General features: G+C 37.8%; 2 protein-coding genes across 3 annotated transcripts in view; one reads left to right on the top strand and one right to left on the bottom strand.

The window, feature by feature from the left end:
- pm20d1.2 (peptidase M20 domain containing 1, tandem duplicate 2) overlaps positions 1 to 17426 on the top strand; it is a 59563-nt gene that overhangs the window by 3995 nt on the left and 38142 nt on the right. The window contains exons 9-13 of one of the 2 annotated variants that reach the window (XM_074682488.1): positions 2 to 80; positions 649 to 720; positions 806 to 971; positions 1066 to 1165; positions 1513 to 2958. In XM_074682488.1, the coding sequence (XP_074538589.1) occupies positions 2 to 80; positions 649 to 720; positions 806 to 971; positions 1066 to 1165; positions 1513 to 1642 (547 nt within the window). In that variant the 3' untranslated portion in view covers positions 1643 to 2958. Of the gene's footprint in view, position 1; positions 81 to 648; positions 721 to 805; positions 972 to 1065; positions 1166 to 1512; positions 2959 to 17426 lie in introns of those variants that run through there. The other variant, XM_074682489.1, reaches the window with a different exon arrangement.
- LOC141799933 (chitinase-3-like protein 1) lies at positions 4714 to 10251 on the bottom strand (the record flags this gene model as incomplete). Its single annotated transcript, XM_074682358.1, has 12 exons — positions 4714 to 4918; positions 5444 to 5525; positions 5889 to 5912; positions 7112 to 7244; positions 7361 to 7477; positions 8534 to 8716; positions 8811 to 8934; positions 9023 to 9147; positions 9238 to 9403; positions 9717 to 9773; positions 9872 to 10073; positions 10209 to 10251. Coding segments are annotated over 12 exons (1461 nt in total), but the record flags the coding sequence as incomplete, so codon positions are not given.

Here is a 17426-nt window from a genome sequence, read left to right as displayed (position 1 = left end):
GGGTACTTGAGAGAAAACCTGACACCAATGCTTTTGTAAGGACTACTACAGCGGTCACCATTTTTAATGCAGGAGTTAAGGTACAAATATCATATTAAAGGAATAGTTTGGTATTTTTTAAGGGATAGTATTTGGTTCTTGTTAGTAATAGTAAGAGTATATACTACAGAAGGATAAGATCAGTTTGGCTCTGTTGTTGAGAAATGGCTATCTTCCACTACAGAGGTTTGTTGTCACACAACTATAAAGAGTGAAAGCTGACTTAAAAAAGAAAAACTAATTTGTTTTCTGATTTTCCACTTTAATGTCTGAAAATCTTAAAATCTCCAAAAGAAAAGTCAGCGAGGCAGGGGAACTTTGGTGTGATGAAAACTATAGCCAACTGCTGAAGCTGCTGGTATTCTCTGACGCTGAGCCATAGTTAGCTAACAAAGCTTGCCTACATCTCAGGTCCCAGGGCAGACGCTCTAGAAACATATATTGCAAAAGCACTGTGTAACCAAGTGCTTACCCTACTCCTTAATCTTATTCTTCCTCCCTGTAGTCTAGGTGAGAAGTTTTAATTGCAAAATACGGGATTGAAACTGTTACATTTCAATCAATTAATTGTTTTGAAAAAAAGACTCTAGACTTTCTTGCTCTGTCTAGGTGAACGTCATCCCTTCCTATGCTGAAGCCTTTGTTAATCTACGAATCCATTCATCACAGACATTACAAGAGGTAGGGATTGAAAAGTATTTATTTCTTCAAGAATGCTTTTTTCCTTCATGAATATTCTTTGGATACAATTTGTTGTCTGGGTCAGGTCCTGGACCTTGTCCAGTCTACTGTTGGGGATGAGCGAGTAAAGATGGAGCTTGTTGATGGATTTGACCCTCTGCCTGTCAGCTCATCTGATGAGAAGTCCTTTGGCTTCCAGATCATCAAGAAGACAGTGTTGGATATGTTTCAGACACTGACAGTTGCACCAGGTAATATCCATACAGACTGATTAGATGAAAAATATATGGTTGGTTTCATTCACCAGTTTATTTTTGGCTTTGAAATGTTATTTTGATTATGCAGGTATCTGTGTTGGGAACACAGACAGTCGACACTTCAAGGACCTCACCAATAACATTTATCGGTTTGCTCCTATCTGGTTTAAGCCAGGTGATCCTCAGAGGTAAGATTCTAGTTCTCTGTGAGACTGAATAAATGTGGTAAACACAGTTTCAACTAACAGCCTTAGCAGGGTATTACCTAACAAACTTAAAGCTGGATATCTGACAAAAGAGAGCTTTCTTCTTGCATTGGGATGGAAAGTTCTGATCTGTCTGAACTGTTTCCATATAAAATATTCTCTGAAACAAATTCAGTAAGAAGAGTGTTTTTTTTTTGTTTAAATACCCTTTTGCTCACTTTCAACTTTGGTAACTAATTAAGCATCATCCTGCAAAAGAAACAGTGATTTGGAAATTAAAACAATTGAAAGAATTTCTTCTTCTTTCCTTTTTTTTAACCTTTTCTCAGATTCCATGGCATCAATGAAAGAATTTCCAAAAAGAACTATGAAGAGTTCATAGTCTTTTACTTCAATCTGATTCAAAACTGCGACATCCAAAAGCTCCCTGAGCCTCACAGCTCAGTCCATGAACTCTAAGCAGTAGGACAGTAAAGGTAACCCATCACACAACTGCATACCAAAGGTGTCTATTGTTTTGAATAACGTCAACACCTGGCTTTGACTTTATCATAAGCTGTTATGAGTTATGGACAAAATTCAAACAAAAACTGCTATATGGAACCAGAAATTACTTTTTAAAATGCTTTTGTAAAAGATGTTAGTGCAGTATTTGCACTGTGTTGAACTTATCTTGAGAATTCTAAACTGCATTTCTACACTGCAAATAATATCAGACAACTGTGATCATTTTAGACTGCAAAATGGTGATTTTATAAATCAATGATGAGACTAATAAACACCTGATAATGATTCAGTTGCAAGAAAATGTATGTGAACCTTTTCAAATTACTGGGATTTCCACACAGGTTGGTCACAAAGTGTGCTCTAATCTTCATATACGTGTCACAACAACAGACAAGCACTGTCTGCTTTAACTAATACCACACAAACAGTTATATGTTTTAATGCTTTCATGTTGGTATTTTTCAAGAAGCATTACCTGATTTCAACCATCCATTGCACAAAAATGCTCTCAAGAGACCTATGATACAGCATTGTTTACATGCACAAAGCTGGAAAGGGTAACCAAAGTTTCTCTCAGGGCCTTGATGTTCATCAGTCCGCAATGAGAAAAGTTGTCTGTGAATGGAGAAAGTTCAGAACTCTTGTTTCTCACCAGACTGTGCATTTTTATGAAGACAAAGACCCTTACTTCTCAGTTTGGTGTTCAGTTTGTTCATCAACAACAAATGCAAAATCTGCCACCCAGTACTCATCTGAGAGCCTTGGGACGTCTTGGCCTTTCTTGTCACATAATTCTCCAATATCCGCTTTCAGGTCCCAGACTCCTTTTGGCACTTTGCCCAGGCTGAGCTATCTGACAGCTGTCTGGTAGCTGATGTAACTATGTTCAGTCTCGTGCTCCTCCAAAAGTGCAATAAACTGTCTGTGATTCAATGCTCGTGCCCTGATGAAATTCACTAATTTAGATACAACATCAACAACCTGGTTAATTTTTTTTTATCTCTCTCAGTGACATCACCCCCTGTTGTCTTCCCTTTCATTGACCACACTGCTGCCAGCTCCTCCGTACTCTTTAAGTTTATTTTCCCCACTGACAAATACAAGTAACAGTGCTGTGTCCTTGACATTACAGCTCCAGTCCAAAGCCAAGGAGAAAAAGTCCAAATTTGCCACTTTGTATTGCAGTAGAACTCGCTCAAATGCCTGTTATTTTCGGGCATATCAGTACCCCCTAGTCCACCCAGCACTATTTGACAAATTTTCCCTCCTGTTTTTAGCAATTTTGGGGGATATCACAAAGCTATAATTGAGTTTAGCTTAGCTCACAAAGTTTCTGATGCCTGCACCTTTTTAGCATCTGTCAAGTCGACTTTGTGACTTATCTGCTTGTGACAACTGGTCATGCACATGTATTGATTTACGTAATGCATCATTTTGTGCGTGAATTAAAAAAAACAACTTCAAATTAATTCAGTGCAGCTTTAGTCTATGCATGAGGTTAAAATTAGAAATTGGTTTATTTTGTATTTTTTTATGTAGAAACCCAGGCAGTTCCAAGGGGTTTAAATAATTTTTCTTGCAACTGGTTTGAACCCATACACTTGAAAACCTGAAATTGTGAACTTTTATGACATTATTGCAAGTTTCCTTTTCCTTATTATTTTCCACTGCTTACACTACACTCTATTATAGAATACTTTTCAGTGTCACGAGTGCAGTTCAGGGCAACATGTTGAATCTCAACAATAAGAATAAAAGTTCAAAAAGAAAAATATATCAAGTTCTGTGTTTATTCTGTTATTTAACTCAAGTAATTTGAAGGTCTAGTTCAGTCTAGTCCCCGTCCTTAGTGACAAGCTCAATTGCAGATATTGTGCCAGAAAAGGCTTTGATTACTTCCCAGGTTTTGGATTTTTGTCTCACTACCTGCTGACCCCACTGAATACTCAAGGTTTAAAGCCCGTTTAAGGAGTTTCTAAGTGATCCACTGAAGTATCACTACCATATATGCCTGATCATAATTCACAATTTAAAATGAGATTATCAGCACCAAAAAGGTGGTTTCTAAATGCCTATTCTCAGTTCTCGGTCATTCAGTAAATAACTTAAAATAAAAATGTGAGACTGCACCAGTTCATTGAGTGAACAAACTGAACAGGAGCCCCTCTCTCCTTCCTAGTCAGTCAGTCAGTGACTGGTGTAGGAGCTCTCGATCAGTATGTTTACTGAGCTGACTGACTGAACATGCGAGACTGCAGGTCCTCAGCCTAATCAAATGATTTTTTACAATTCGATTTATTTTTGTAGATGAAATAACTATAAAAGCTCTATTGTTAATCGCTTCCAAAAATCACACCTGTCCTAACCTTTTCAAAGCACAATCATTTTACAAGAAGAGGTGAAAAGATTTTATTCCAGCTTCATTAGCAACAGTGTGCTATTGATAAAGTGTGAAGAAGACAGTTTTGCTTATAAAGACCAACAACTTAACAGAACAAAACATAAACAAATTCACTTATAAGTTTATTTAATTGCTGTTATTGATAGATAACATGTCGTAGAATATGATGTGATCAGTGCAGTTTACAACAGCAGTGTTGCAGATTTCATAGCACAATAACAGTCATTCAATGGCTGTGTTATTTGAACACCCTCATAAGCTATCCTTTGATACACCAACAATGACAAACAGATGAAAAGAAGTTCAATTAGGAAAGACTTGTTAGGATAAATAACTGCAGTGAAAAAACTAAGAACATTAACACCAAGTTAATAGGACATAGATATTTCCCAGTGATGCATCTTAAACCTTTGTAATATGAATAATGTTGCTCACAGAAAATACATTGGAAACCTTAAATGGCAGAATACCCTATGTTAAGCTTCTATTTTTTCCCATGTACAGTACAGAAGTAAAAAGTAGAACAAGATTATAGATGACCCTTTGAATAGTTAAACCCATGTAACCATAAAAGAAAAAAATGGGAAGACACAGACAGAAAAATGATTTTCATGTCAGACATTCACCTCTTAAAGTTACAGCATGAGCAGCCTGTATTGAAGACCAAAGTTGGAGGGCAGGGTAGGTGATGACCTGTATTACCATTTCCATCACAGCTATAGTACATGGTTTCATCATTTGGGTCAGCGAAACGCCCACTCCGGTTTCCACATAGGAATCCAGCAGATGCAGATTTGGTGGTTGTGGTTGTTGTTGTCGGTTTCCTAGTTGTGGTTGTTGTTGTAGGTTTTGTAGTTGTGGGTGTTGTTGTAGGTTTTGTAGTTGTGGGTGTTGTAGTTGGGGTAGTTGTGGTTGTTGTTGTAGGTTTTGTAGTTGTGGGTGTTGTTGTAGGTTTTGTAGTGGTGGGTTTAGTAGTTGTGGGTGTTGTTGTAGGTTTTGTAGTTGTGGGTTTAGTAGTTGTGGGTGTTGTAGGTTTTGTAGTTGTGGGTGTTGTAGGTTTTGTAGTTGTGGTTGTTGTTGTAGGTTTCGTAGTTGTGGGTGTTGTTGAAGGTTTTGTAGTTGTGGGTGTTGTTGTCGGTTTCGTAGTTGTGGTTGTTGTAGGTTTTGTAGTGGTGGTTGTTGTAGGTTTTGTAGTTGTGGGTGTTGTTGTAGGTTTTGTAGTTGTGGGTGTTGTTGTAGGTTTTGTAGTGGTGGTTGTTGTAGGTTTTGTAGTTGTGGGTGTTGTTGTAGGTCTTGTAGTTGTGGGTGTTGTTGTAGTCAGGGTAGTTGTGGGTGTTGGGGTAGGTGTGGATGTTGTTGTGGTTGGGGCAGTTGTTGTAGTTGTAGGTGTTGTAGTTGGGGTGGTTGTGGGTGTTGTAGTTGTGGTTGTTGTTGTAGTTGGGGTGGTTGTGGGTGTTGTTGTAGTTTGGGTGGTTGTGGGTGTTGTAGTTGTGGTAGGTGTGAGTGTTGTTGTAGTTAGGGTAGATGTGGGTTTTGTAGCTGTAGGTGTTGTAGTTGTGGGTGTTGCAGGTGGGGTAGTTGTGGTTGTTTGGGAAGTTGTGGTTGTTGTAGTTGGGGCCATTGTGGGTGTTGTAGTTGTGGGTGTTGTTGTCAGGGTAGTTGTAGGTGGTTGAGTTCTGATTGTAGTTGGGAGAGCTTTGGATGTTGTTGGAACATTTGTTGTTTTAAGGAGAGTTTTTGTTGAAGTTTTCTGAGTTGTGGTTTTAGGGCGACTTGTTGTAGAAGTACTTATCATGGCTGTAGTGGTGGATTGTGGAAAACCTTGAAGAGAAAATGAGGATATTGTGTTATTTTTAGTTTGCACTTTTTTGATAAGAAAATATACTTAGCTAGACCTCTTTTTATTCAATTTTATCTGTTTTGTTCAAGTGTCATGATAGTTTTGCATATTGCTAAATTTTTTCATTATTTTGTTTCAAATTTTTGTTTTCTGTTTTCAGATCAGTCTTAGTTATCAAGGTGTTTTTAATTTTTATTTTTTTCAAATGCTTTGTTTTCTTTTGTTTTGTATTAGTTTCAGTATTAGCTTATGTCTTTTGCGATATATTAGATAGTTGTCTTGGTTGAGATTCAGAAATGTCAGAAAATGTATTCACAGAGGACAGGGGAACAACTTTTCTCATACAACAAGAAAGCTCTGCCTCAGTGTTGTCCGCCCTACAGTTGTCTCATACTCCATCATACAACCTAGCCAAGGAATAGCTTCTGTTTCATGAGAAGGGGGCTGGGCACTCTCTTGTACCTAGACAAGGTAAAGTAAAGTAGCCTTCCTGTGTGAGCTTTTTAAATGGACTTTGAGGCCCCATTTACACAGCGTTTCACCCTAAAACACAAAAAAAAAGAAAAAAAAAAACAAATCTACTTTTACAAGGCAATGCAGAGGGACTGAAAACGCTGTAATAAGTATGCCAGGCCTGTAGGTAGCGCTGTAACTATTTTTTCCAGAAGTAACTCCTAGTAGATCTCCACCAAAGCAGAGTTGGGCTGATCATCTGGCAGATTGGCTAATGCTAATTGCAGAGGAGGTGCCCATTATGTTGAAAGACAGTCAACAGATTCAGCAGCACAAGGTCAGCATGGTAGTCCTTGACAATCTTAACAGTACCGCTGTGCTGTTGTTTGCGCAAAGCTGTTTACACTGCAACGGTGGCTATGCTGTTTCAGAAAAATTCTACCCTAGGGACTGTTTTGAAAACTCATGATTCAGTCCAGATAGGGTATCATATATTTTCTTAAAGCTTTGTTTTTATTTTCATATCAGATAAAAACATTTTTTGCATTTTTTTTTTATTTTGTTAGCTATAATTATCTTGGCTGTGATGACATCAAAATAAATAAATAAAATAAAAGTTATTGAAATATTATTTTTAACCTACTTAGATGCATTAAGACCAATTTAAATGCAACATACACAAAAACTTTTAATATATGATAATGGACAGTTCTAGCTATTAGGTTACCTGGCACAAGGAGATCATGCAGTTGTCTGATGAAAGGGTTTTTCCCCTGCTTACAGAACTCTCCTTTAAAGTCATCCAGGTCTACTGACCAGACAAAAGCCCCTCCATAACCTTTCTCATTTAGGTAATTGGCCTGAGGGAATGAGAGAGAAAATATGTCAATGGCATTTTGGAATGCATGAATTAAACCTGATTCATGAGCAGCCTGATATTTTCGGAGTAACCAATAAGTATAATAAAGATGATTACCTTGGCTTCAAGGCTGTCTGTATCATCAAAGCCTACCCACTGATTTTCTGTTATGGCGTATGGAACTTTTTGATCAGAAATGCGCTGGATTTCAACCCCTTCTGTGTAAAGGCAAGTCTGAAAAGGAGAGTTAGATACATATTAAGGACTGATTTATGCTAACTACTGGTGCACCAAAAAGTGCTGCACCAATTGCAGTTAAAGGGATAGTTCAGTTTTTTTGAAGTGGGGTTATATGAGCTCTATGTGACCACTAAGGACATTAGATACAGTAGAAAGTTGTATCGGTGGATGTTTCCCCTGTATTCCTTTCAGTCGCCATCTGTAGCAGCTCTTCTACTGTGTACTCCGGTTCACACAGGTATCCTTTTGGTTCCAAAGTGAATGGAACTTCATCATCGCTGTCATAGTCACTCATTTTGAATTATGTATGCTGCCTCACAATCCTTAGAGTACAAACAAAAGAATTATGATACTTGATCAAACTTACACGAGGCGACAACCGGTGCCCGAAGCATAGCTTGTTTACATTCCCTACAGCTGAAAGGAGGAGGGGGGACGGAGCGCACTAGCGCTGCGTGGAAGGATATATGACCAGTTAGTTAGGCCGGATAAATGTTTATATTTCTGAAGACTTAATGCTTTTAAAAAATATTTTATGTAGCGTACTCTTAAACTGTGGTATTACTTTTTGATTTTAGCTCTTGTAGGCAGAGAAAATAGCCTTTGAATTTGGTACGGTCTTTCCCTGTTAGCGCCTATTTCCTCGTCACCATCGATTACAGTTTGTGTCTTACTGAGGGAGAGGAGACAACTTTCTACTGTATCTGATGTCCTTAGTGGTCACATAGAGCTCATACAACCCCACTTAAAAAAAAAAAACTGAACTATTCCCTTAAAGCAGTGTTTCCCAATCCTGGTCCTGGGGACCCCTGCCCTGCATGTTTTAGATGTTACCCAGCTCCAGCACACCTGATTCAAATGATCAGCTCGTCATCAAGCTCTGCTCGAGCCTGATAACGAGCCATTCATTTGAATCAGGTGTGCTGGAGTGGGGTAACATCTAAAACATGCAGGGCAGGTGTCCCAAGGACCAGGATTGGGAAACACTGCTTTAAACTGTTAGCTTAATTTCATGCTGGTGATACCAATATTAACAGCATGCAGTCATACCTCGTAAGTGGCCCAGAATCCTTCTTCACCAGTGTAGCAGCCTTCCTCAGCAGGGCCTTTGGCTGGTGCGCCCACAGCAGTGGAGTCAGATGCAAGTGTGAAAGCACGCCCATAGAATCCGATGCCCATGTTCAGTTTTTCTGCAGGTGCTCCCTGATCTCTCCAGTAGCTCATAGCAGAGTCCTTAAAGGGGCGACCCAAAAAAACAAACTAAGAAGATGCAAGAACTTTTTTGAATACAGAGATTTTTACAGGAAAATTTGAACAGTGGGCTTACAGCATTTGAGTAGATATTGTCTCCAGTGTCTTGTGGTCCGGTGTACAGGGGACTGTGGTGCCCGGTGACATTTTCCCAGGGGCCGTGGAAGTCAAATGTCAGCACATTAATGAAATCCAGGTGCCTGATTACATGCAGAAGACATGTTCATTGACCAATAACAACAGATATTGATTGTCTGTGTGGCAGTGGTTACTCTGAAATATTATTACTCAGCAATCTGTTCCACTTCATAGCTGGCATCAATGATTGCTCTCTCAGCAGAGACAGATGCTGAAAGGATAAGTCTGTCCTCTCCTCTTGCTATTCCGTCAGCCTCAAATGCATTTTTGAGTTCCTATGAAACAAAAACATAGTTTGTCTGTTTCGAAAAACAATCTGATCATTTTCATACATTAAAGATTATTTTTCTTAATATGCAGCTGACCTTGCACAGCTCTGTGAATCTCTGCTTGTCCTGTGGTTCGCTCCCAGCTCCTCCAGGGTACCTCCAGTCAAGGTTAAGGCCATCAAACTTTGCTGTTCTCAGTAATTTGACCACAGAATCGATGAACTCTGCTCTGTTTTCTTTTGTTTGAACCATTGAGCTGAATCTGGAGCAAATAAAAAAAAAGGTCTTATATCCAGTTAAGTTTATCTAAAGAACTTAGTTTTATTAAATGAATGCAACAAGACAATGGAAGCCTGAGGACATTTGTGAGCAAATTATATAAATAGATGTAATGATTTAGATACCATGATTCCATCCATAATAATGAATGATGTAAGCAGTTCAAAAAAAAAATGTCACCGTTAAGATGTTCACTCTTCATTATTATGGTTGTCGAGGTTGCTTGTGATGCAGAAATATCTGTTATTTAAGTTATACCAGTTGTGCCTAAGTGCCTGCTCTTGAAGATAACTTACTTTTGTGTCCTAAAGGTCAAGCCACCAACAGCCAACATGGTTTTCAGCTGTGGGTTACTACAGAAGCATAGAAATGAATTATTTACTTATTTATTCATGTCAAAAACACACAAAACGGCATAATTTACAGTATACTTTTGGACTTAAGTACTGACCTTTCCTTGAGTGCATTGAAGTCGATATATTGCTGAACATCTTCTACATTGGCAGGAACTATCTTGTTCTCGTTTATGTCAGCAAAGGCATAAGCCAGATGGGTACACAGGTTTGGATCAATGTTGGAAATGCTAAACTGCCCATGAGCAGGTCTTTTTTCGGCCATGCTGTCATAGTAACACATCAGCCTCTGTGAAGAAGCTAAGACACAAACAGAAAACCTGATTAGGTTAAGGTAAGTTTTTGGAGTGATTAGCTGTATTACATGTTGGAAAATTGTTATTGAAGAAGTGCTAGTAATTCCACATTTTTGATTAATGTGTATAATGAACTTACCCAAGCTGGTGAAGATCAGGCAAAGACCTTCAGAGGGGACAATTTAATTAGTTTGAATTTAGCCACTTTTACTGTTCAAATTATAGTTTTAGCCAAATACAGAAAAATCTTGAGTCACCACTTATATTTCAACATGTTTTTATTCTTCCGGTTGGATTTATTATTTCAAGTCATAGTTTGAAGAAATTTGTGCAACAACCACAAATCCATGATAAGTAAATCAAACTGGGCAGATTTTGTTGCAGACAAAGAGATGGGTACACAATCAGAAACTACTCACAGATACATTCAGTTGAAGTCAATATTTAATGAAATATGCCTACCTGCAGATAGAGCAAGCTTCCACATGTTGTTACTGTTAAGATACAAAAAAATAGAAAAAAAAGAATGCTTCTGTAAATGTATTTATATACAAAAATACATATCTTTTTTTCCACAGAAAAGCTGGTCTGTAGAAATGTCAGAATCTTTTCAACCCCTCCCCCCGTCATGAGAAAGGTCTGGATGTAAGATCAAATAGATCCAGAATTCATTGGGTGACATCAGATTGTCTCTTAATAGAATTAAAGACCTTCATTCAGTCAAGACGAAAAAAAAGGACACTTGTAGCTTATCTTTTGTAGATATTTTGTCGATATGTACAAAAATTAACATCCAGTGTCCGCATGAAAAGCACGCTAGCAGTGTAGTAGGGCCCATGGTTGGTAGCAGCAAAGGTTTGGGGTAGCAGTGGATACATCCCATTCTCTGATCAGAGAAACAAAAGATGGAGGGATGTATTAAACTAAAACAAATGAATGACAGAACTGTGATGATTCACAGTTCCAGTTGTTAAAATGAACTGGTTTTCTATTGTTGTGAGAAAAGTTACATAAGGATTTGTCATCGTGTAATTATGAAACTTCCTCACAATTCCTCAATTCAACAATTCCTACATGGGTTGGAGTTTTCATAAATGCAAATGTCTCTTTCTTAATTATGCAGTACATGTGACCATTATCACCGCATTAAAGAAAAGTATGTCTTAGATTTTTTGTTTTTAAAACTAGTTGTAATGCATTGCAAGCACAATTTAATGGCTTTACGTCATTCAAAAGCTATTGAATAAAAGATAAAGAAATCACACGTGCCAGCTGCTCATTAAATAGGTGTGACACTAAAAGACTGACAATTGTTGAAAATTACAGTCTAACAACTCTCAGAGTTTGTGTGGAGTGTCTTTCACTGTAAAACCAACTTCTCTAGACCATGAAGTACTTATGTATTACAAGTTATTATTTCTGCTGTGATCGGGTTTGTTCTTACAAGCAAATACATGTATGTTTAAATTAAACATACATGTATTTATTGAACCCCCCCCCCCCCCCCCCCCCACACACACACACACACACTTTACTGTTAAAAAAAGTACATGAACACGTTTTTAAGAAATGTGACAGCAGAGTTATTGAATTTAATTAGTAGGCACAGCATAAGGCATTGTGTTCAGCAGCCACCCACAGTATCTATGAAAATGGGTTTGGACTATAACGTGTAAGAAAAACTAGTCTGACGAACATTTCTGGCCATGTGAGCCATCTTTCTTTATGTAAATCAACATCATCGCAGGTCACAGCTCTATGCTGTCAGTTAAGCTTTGTGTCAATATTTTTTGTATCTTTTAACCCCTTTAAGAGTTCTCATGAAGTTCCTAAAAGTTGCTTCACAAATCTTTTTATTTTCTGTAAAGGCCCTTTTAGGACTTAATAATTTCTCTGGAATTTGTGTTTTTATAATTGGTTATTTTTGAATGCTTTGAGTATCCTTATTAGTATTTTCAGTGTTGTAGGACATTAACAGGATTCACTAATGTCACATATTACAGACATGTCTAAGGGGACAGGGCTACAACCGACACAAATAGATAGTCACCTTCTCTTTACTAAACTACACACATAAACTGAGTTCAGGAAGTTTGCTTGTCATCACATTTTGAACATAGAATGTATGAAATATGGACAAAGTGTTTGGAAATTAACCATTTGCTTCTTTTATGGCTTTTTAAAGCCATTATTGGCCAGAGCCATATGAGAAAGGCAGTAGGTTTTGAGCCTCTACACTAACAGCCACAGGGATACTGCCTGTCAGTCAGGTGAGCTGTACCTCTAAATGGTCAAACTTGTGATTTTTAATATCTTTCAAACTGACAAGTTATAAAAATTTTCCCTTGTGGCTTTATTTATCATAGCCAGAGGTTGCTGCTTGGTTTCAAACAATAGCACTGTGTCACTTTGAACAAAGTAAAGCAGTGTTTAAAAGAAGATTCACTTTCTATTCATTTGCCACCCAAAAAAAAAACTCTCTTGGCAAGAGTCACATCCTCTTAACAATGAGTGATAGTGCTCACAGAAAATGGAGTTTCTATTCCAGAGAAATTTTAAATTCTGGGTAGTCTTCACAGCTCCTTTAAGCTGTGTTTTTTAGGCTTTTAAGATAGAATTAGATACTCCTTTTTTTTGTCCTACAACAGTAAAATTTATAGAATTACAGTAGCAGACAAATGGCACAGTGTGTGCACAAATATTACAAAAAGATCATAAATATAAATTTAAAAAATATGATAATATAAAATAGAATAATATATTTAGTGTAAACTATGACAACACATTTACAAGACTATTCAACCAAAAGATATATGTAAAGAACCAACATGCAAGTTCCATTTTTGTACTATTATTTGAAGGAGACAGGACAGAACATGAAGGAAAAAAGCCAGGAGAGTGGTGAATGACATGCTGGTAAGACGCGCAGGATGCCCACTTCTGGACCATGGTAACTGTATTTAAGGTGCATGAATTCGCCACTAAGCCAACCAATACCCAGGATTTATACATTTCAATCATAGAATGGCCTTTGAAATGCAGCAATACCAATTTAAACACGTTTTACAATATATTAAATTTGTACAACAAACTCTACAACAGCTAACATCAGCTCGATCAAAACACAAGGCCAGAAACCCCCTCCTAAACATACCTTCCAAAATGTAATCAGTAGTTGTGACAAAGTGCTCAAGGTAGTGAGCAAAGAAACGGCGTAGAAATAGAGAAATATTTTGTCAAATAAAATCAGAGTGAAAAGAATACTCACAGTGCTGATGTTGATGAGGCCTACTCTGTCTGTCTGCTGAGTGATGGCTGAGTGATGGATGGCTAGTGACAACTTTTTTAATATAGGGAGAGCGCCCACAAGGTGTGGCAGCAACAGAAATTAAGGATAATTCGATGTGTATTATACTGACCAAGCATAGTCATCCATTGGAAAGCAGGGGCGAAGTCACATCATGCCCTGCCCTTTGGTAAGTATCAATTAATAAATTATTCTTAGCCATGTGCTTTTTCTGTTATGGGAGGCCCAAGTAAAGCCATTTGTATTGAGGTGCTATTGAATCTCATGTAAAACACTCACTTCTGTCAGTTTTTCCTTTTATTTGTTAATACGGCATAGTTAAGAGTTTTATTTGTCAATTTTCACACCAAAACATGCAACTATTACTAAATTAAGTCCAAAAAAAACATTTGTGCAGGGATTGTAAAAAACACAACAATTTAAATGAGAACCACACCCAAAAATTGTCACAAGATGATGCAAAACCTCATTAACAATATAAGTATCGTTGTTAACACCTAGGCAACTGAAATAAATAAAAGAAAAATAACTCTTCAAAATTAAGAATATATATATATATATATATATATATATATATATATATATATATATATATATTTATATGTGTGTGTGTGTATGTGTATGTGTGTGAGGGTTATGTAACCTTAACCCCCCACCCCGTAATATATTTATTATAATATTAATAATAATAATAATTATTATTATTATTATTATTACTGTTAAAAGAACTGGCAAAAAAAAAACAGAATAAGATTTGTGCTTTATTGGGATTTTAATGGGCTTTGCTATAAATTTATAGTACAGGGATAGATTCAAGCCTAGTTGCTATAATTAGAAAAAAAATACATTGAGATGGGCATTTTAGCAGAATTATGACATGACATGCCTAAAATGGCTTCATCAAGGTAGTGAAAAATGGTTGCCCATAATGTTGGAATAAAACTTTTATCTCTTCCCATGAAGTGATCTTGATAATTTGATTTTTTCTTTGTGGATGAAGTTTTTATCTCCTAAAAGCTCTATTAATGAATCTCTTTCAACAATCACACCTGCACTAACCTATTTTAAATCGCAATCGTTTCACAAGAAGAGTTTGAAAAGGTTTTATTACAACTTCATGGGCACAGTGTCTTGCCAATAACGTGTGAAGAAGGCTGCATCTCTTCATAAAGACCAACACCACCAAAAAGAGCAAAACATAAGCAAATGCAAATTTATTTCTAAGTTTATTATCTTATTAGTTATTGATAGATGAATCAACATGTGGTAGTTTATAATGTGATCAATGCAATATTTTACAGCAGATTGATTAACACAATTGCAGTCATTCAATGGCTGTGTTACTTGGACACCCTCATTAGCTATCCTTTGATACACCAACAATGACAAACAGATGAAAAGAAGTTTAATAAGAAAAACTTTTTAACATAAATAACTGCAATGAAAACTAAAAGAACATACAAACCCAGTGAACAGGATGCATGGTTCCTAATGATGTATCTTTAACTTAAGTCATTTTGTGTGTATAATTTTAAAACCTTAAATGCAAGACTACGCCATGTTAGGTTTCTTTTTATACATGTACAGTACTGCAGCGGAAATTGGAAGAAGATTCAAAGAGAAACCTTTGAATATTTTTAACCATCTACCCACAGACATAAAGAAAAACAAGACACAGACAAGACATTAATTTGCATGTCAGGGACTTGAATTAGCATAGTTACAGCAGAAGCAGGACTGATCAAAGACCAATTTTGCAGGGCAGGGTCGGTGAAAGCCTGTGTTACCATTTCCATCACAGCTGTAATACCAGTGTGGATCATTTGGGTCAGCAAAACGCCCACTCCGATCTCCACAGTCAAATTTGGAAGATGCAGATGTAGTTGTTGTTTGGGTGGTTGTGAGTGTTGTTGCTTGTGCAGTTGAAATTGTGGGTGATGGAGGTGTTAAAGTAGTTGTGGGTGTTGAAGCTGGGGAAGTTTTTGGTGTTGTAGTTGTAGGTAGTGATGTAGTTGTCAGTGTTGTTGTAGTTTGGGGTTGAGTGTCTGTTGCTGTGGTTAGGGTAGTTTTGGGTGTTGATGGGGAAAGTGTTGGTGTTGAAGAAGTTGTGGATGTTTCTGTAGTTGATATTGTAGTTGGTTCAGATGAGGTTGTTGTAGTTGCTGTAATTGCGGTAGTTGTGGTGGTTGAAGGAGTTGGGATAGTTGAAGTGGTGGTTAAAGTGGTTGTGGTTGTTGTTATTCCGTTCGTAGGTGAGGGAGTTGTGGTTGTTGAAGTTGGAAGAGTAGAAGTTGTGGTTGGAGGAGTTGTTGTTGCTGTAGTTGTTGATGCAGTTAGTGTCCTCTTTTGATTTGTGGTTGTTAGGTAAAATGTAGTTGAAGCTGAAGAAGTTTCAGTTGTCATTTCAGCAGCTACTGTGGTTAATGGGAGAGTGGTGGTTTTAGTTGGGAGAGCTGTTGTAGTTGGAGGAATTGTGGTTGTGGAAGCCATTTTTGTAGTTTGTGGAGTTGTGTATTTAGTTAGGGTAGTTGTTGTAGGGAGACCTGTTGTTATAGTTAAGGGAGTTTCCGTAGTAATTTGGAAAGCTGTTGTTGGGGGTAGTAGAGTTGTAGTTTGTGGAGTTGTTGCCATTGTTGGGGAAGTTTCAGTTGTAGTTGGGGGAGCTATTGTAGTTTCTAGAATAGCAGTTGTAGTTAGGAAAGTTGTTGGCAGTGTTGTTTCAGTTGTAGATGGAGGAGTTGTTCTCCTTGTTGGGGCGGTTGTGGATGTAGTTAGGGGAGTTGTTATTGATTGTGGGGTTTTGGATGTAGTTGGGGGAGTTGTTGGAAGATCTGGGGTTGTAGTAGAGGGAGTTGTGGTTTTACTTGGTGAAGCTGTAGTCGCTGGAGTAATGCTTGTACTCTTGGAAGCTGCTGTAGTTGCTGGAGTTCTTGTAGTCAAGGGAGTTGTTATGTGGAGATTTGTAGTTGTAGTATGGGGAGTTGTCGCAGTTGGTAGCTTTGTTGTTGTTTGGTCTGTTCTGGTTAAAGTTGTGGGAGTTGTTGGAGTTCTGGTTGTTTTTGAGGGATGTATGGTTGTAATTGGGGCAGAACTTGTAGTCGGAGGAATTGTGGTTGTAGTTAGAGTAGCTGTTGGAGTTTTTGTGGGAGGTAGTTTTGTTGTTGTTGGGACAGTTCTGGTTGTAGTTATGGTAGTTGTGGTTTTACTTTGCGGAGCTGTAGTTGTAGTTGCTGGAGTTCTGTTTGTAGTTTGGAGAGATGGTGTTTGTATATTTGTGGTTGTAGTTGAGGGGGGTGTTGTCATAGTTGGTGGATATGTTATCTTCGTTGGGACATTTCTGGTTGAAGGAGTTTGGGAAGTTGTCAGAGTTCTGGTTGAAGTAAAGGTAGTTGTGCCTGTAGTTTGATGAGATGTTATAGTTGCTTGAGTTGTAGTTATAGTAAGGAAAGGTGTTGTTAGAAGACCTGTGGTAGTAGTTGAGGTGGATGTGGTTGAAGTTTTTTGACTTGTGCTTGTGGTTGGGGTAGCTGCTGTTGTAAATTGAGTTGTAGTTGTAGTTTGGGAAGCCATTTTTGTAGTTTGTGGGGTTTTGTTTTTAGTAAGGGTAGTTGTTGTAGGTGAAGATAAGGAAGGCTTGGTTGTAATTTGGAAAGCTGTAGTTGGGGGAATTGGAGTTGCAGTCAGCGAAACTGTTGTCATTTTTGGAGAAATTGCATTTGTTGTTGGGGGAGCTATTGTAGTTTCTAGAATAGCAGTTGTAGTTAGGAAATTTGTTGGCAGTGTTGTTTCGGTTGTAGATGGAGGAGTTGTTGTCATTGTTGGGGCAGTTGTGGATGAGGTTAGGGGAGTTGTTATTGATTGTGAAGCTTTGGTTGTAGTTGGGAGAGTTGTTGGGAGAATTCTAGTTGTAGTTAAGGGATTTGAACTTGGCAGAGCTGTTGTCGCTGTTTGTGAAGTTCTGGTTGTCATTAGGGGGTTTGTTGGAAGCTGTGTTGTTGTAGTAAAGGGAGTTGTGGTTGAACTAGGTGAAGTCTTCGTTGCTGGTGTAAT

Source organism: Halichoeres trimaculatus, unplaced genomic scaffold (genome assembly GCF_033239565.1).
Source record: "Halichoeres trimaculatus isolate MK-OKI-2021-1 unplaced genomic scaffold, fHalTri1.1 fHalTri1_scaffold_11, whole genome shotgun sequence".
Classification (NCBI taxonomy): domain Eukaryota; kingdom Metazoa; phylum Chordata; class Actinopteri; order Labriformes; family Labridae; genus Halichoeres; species Halichoeres trimaculatus.
Note: the sequence above shows the minus strand (reverse complement) of the source record. Positions and strands in the feature narration are given on the sequence as shown.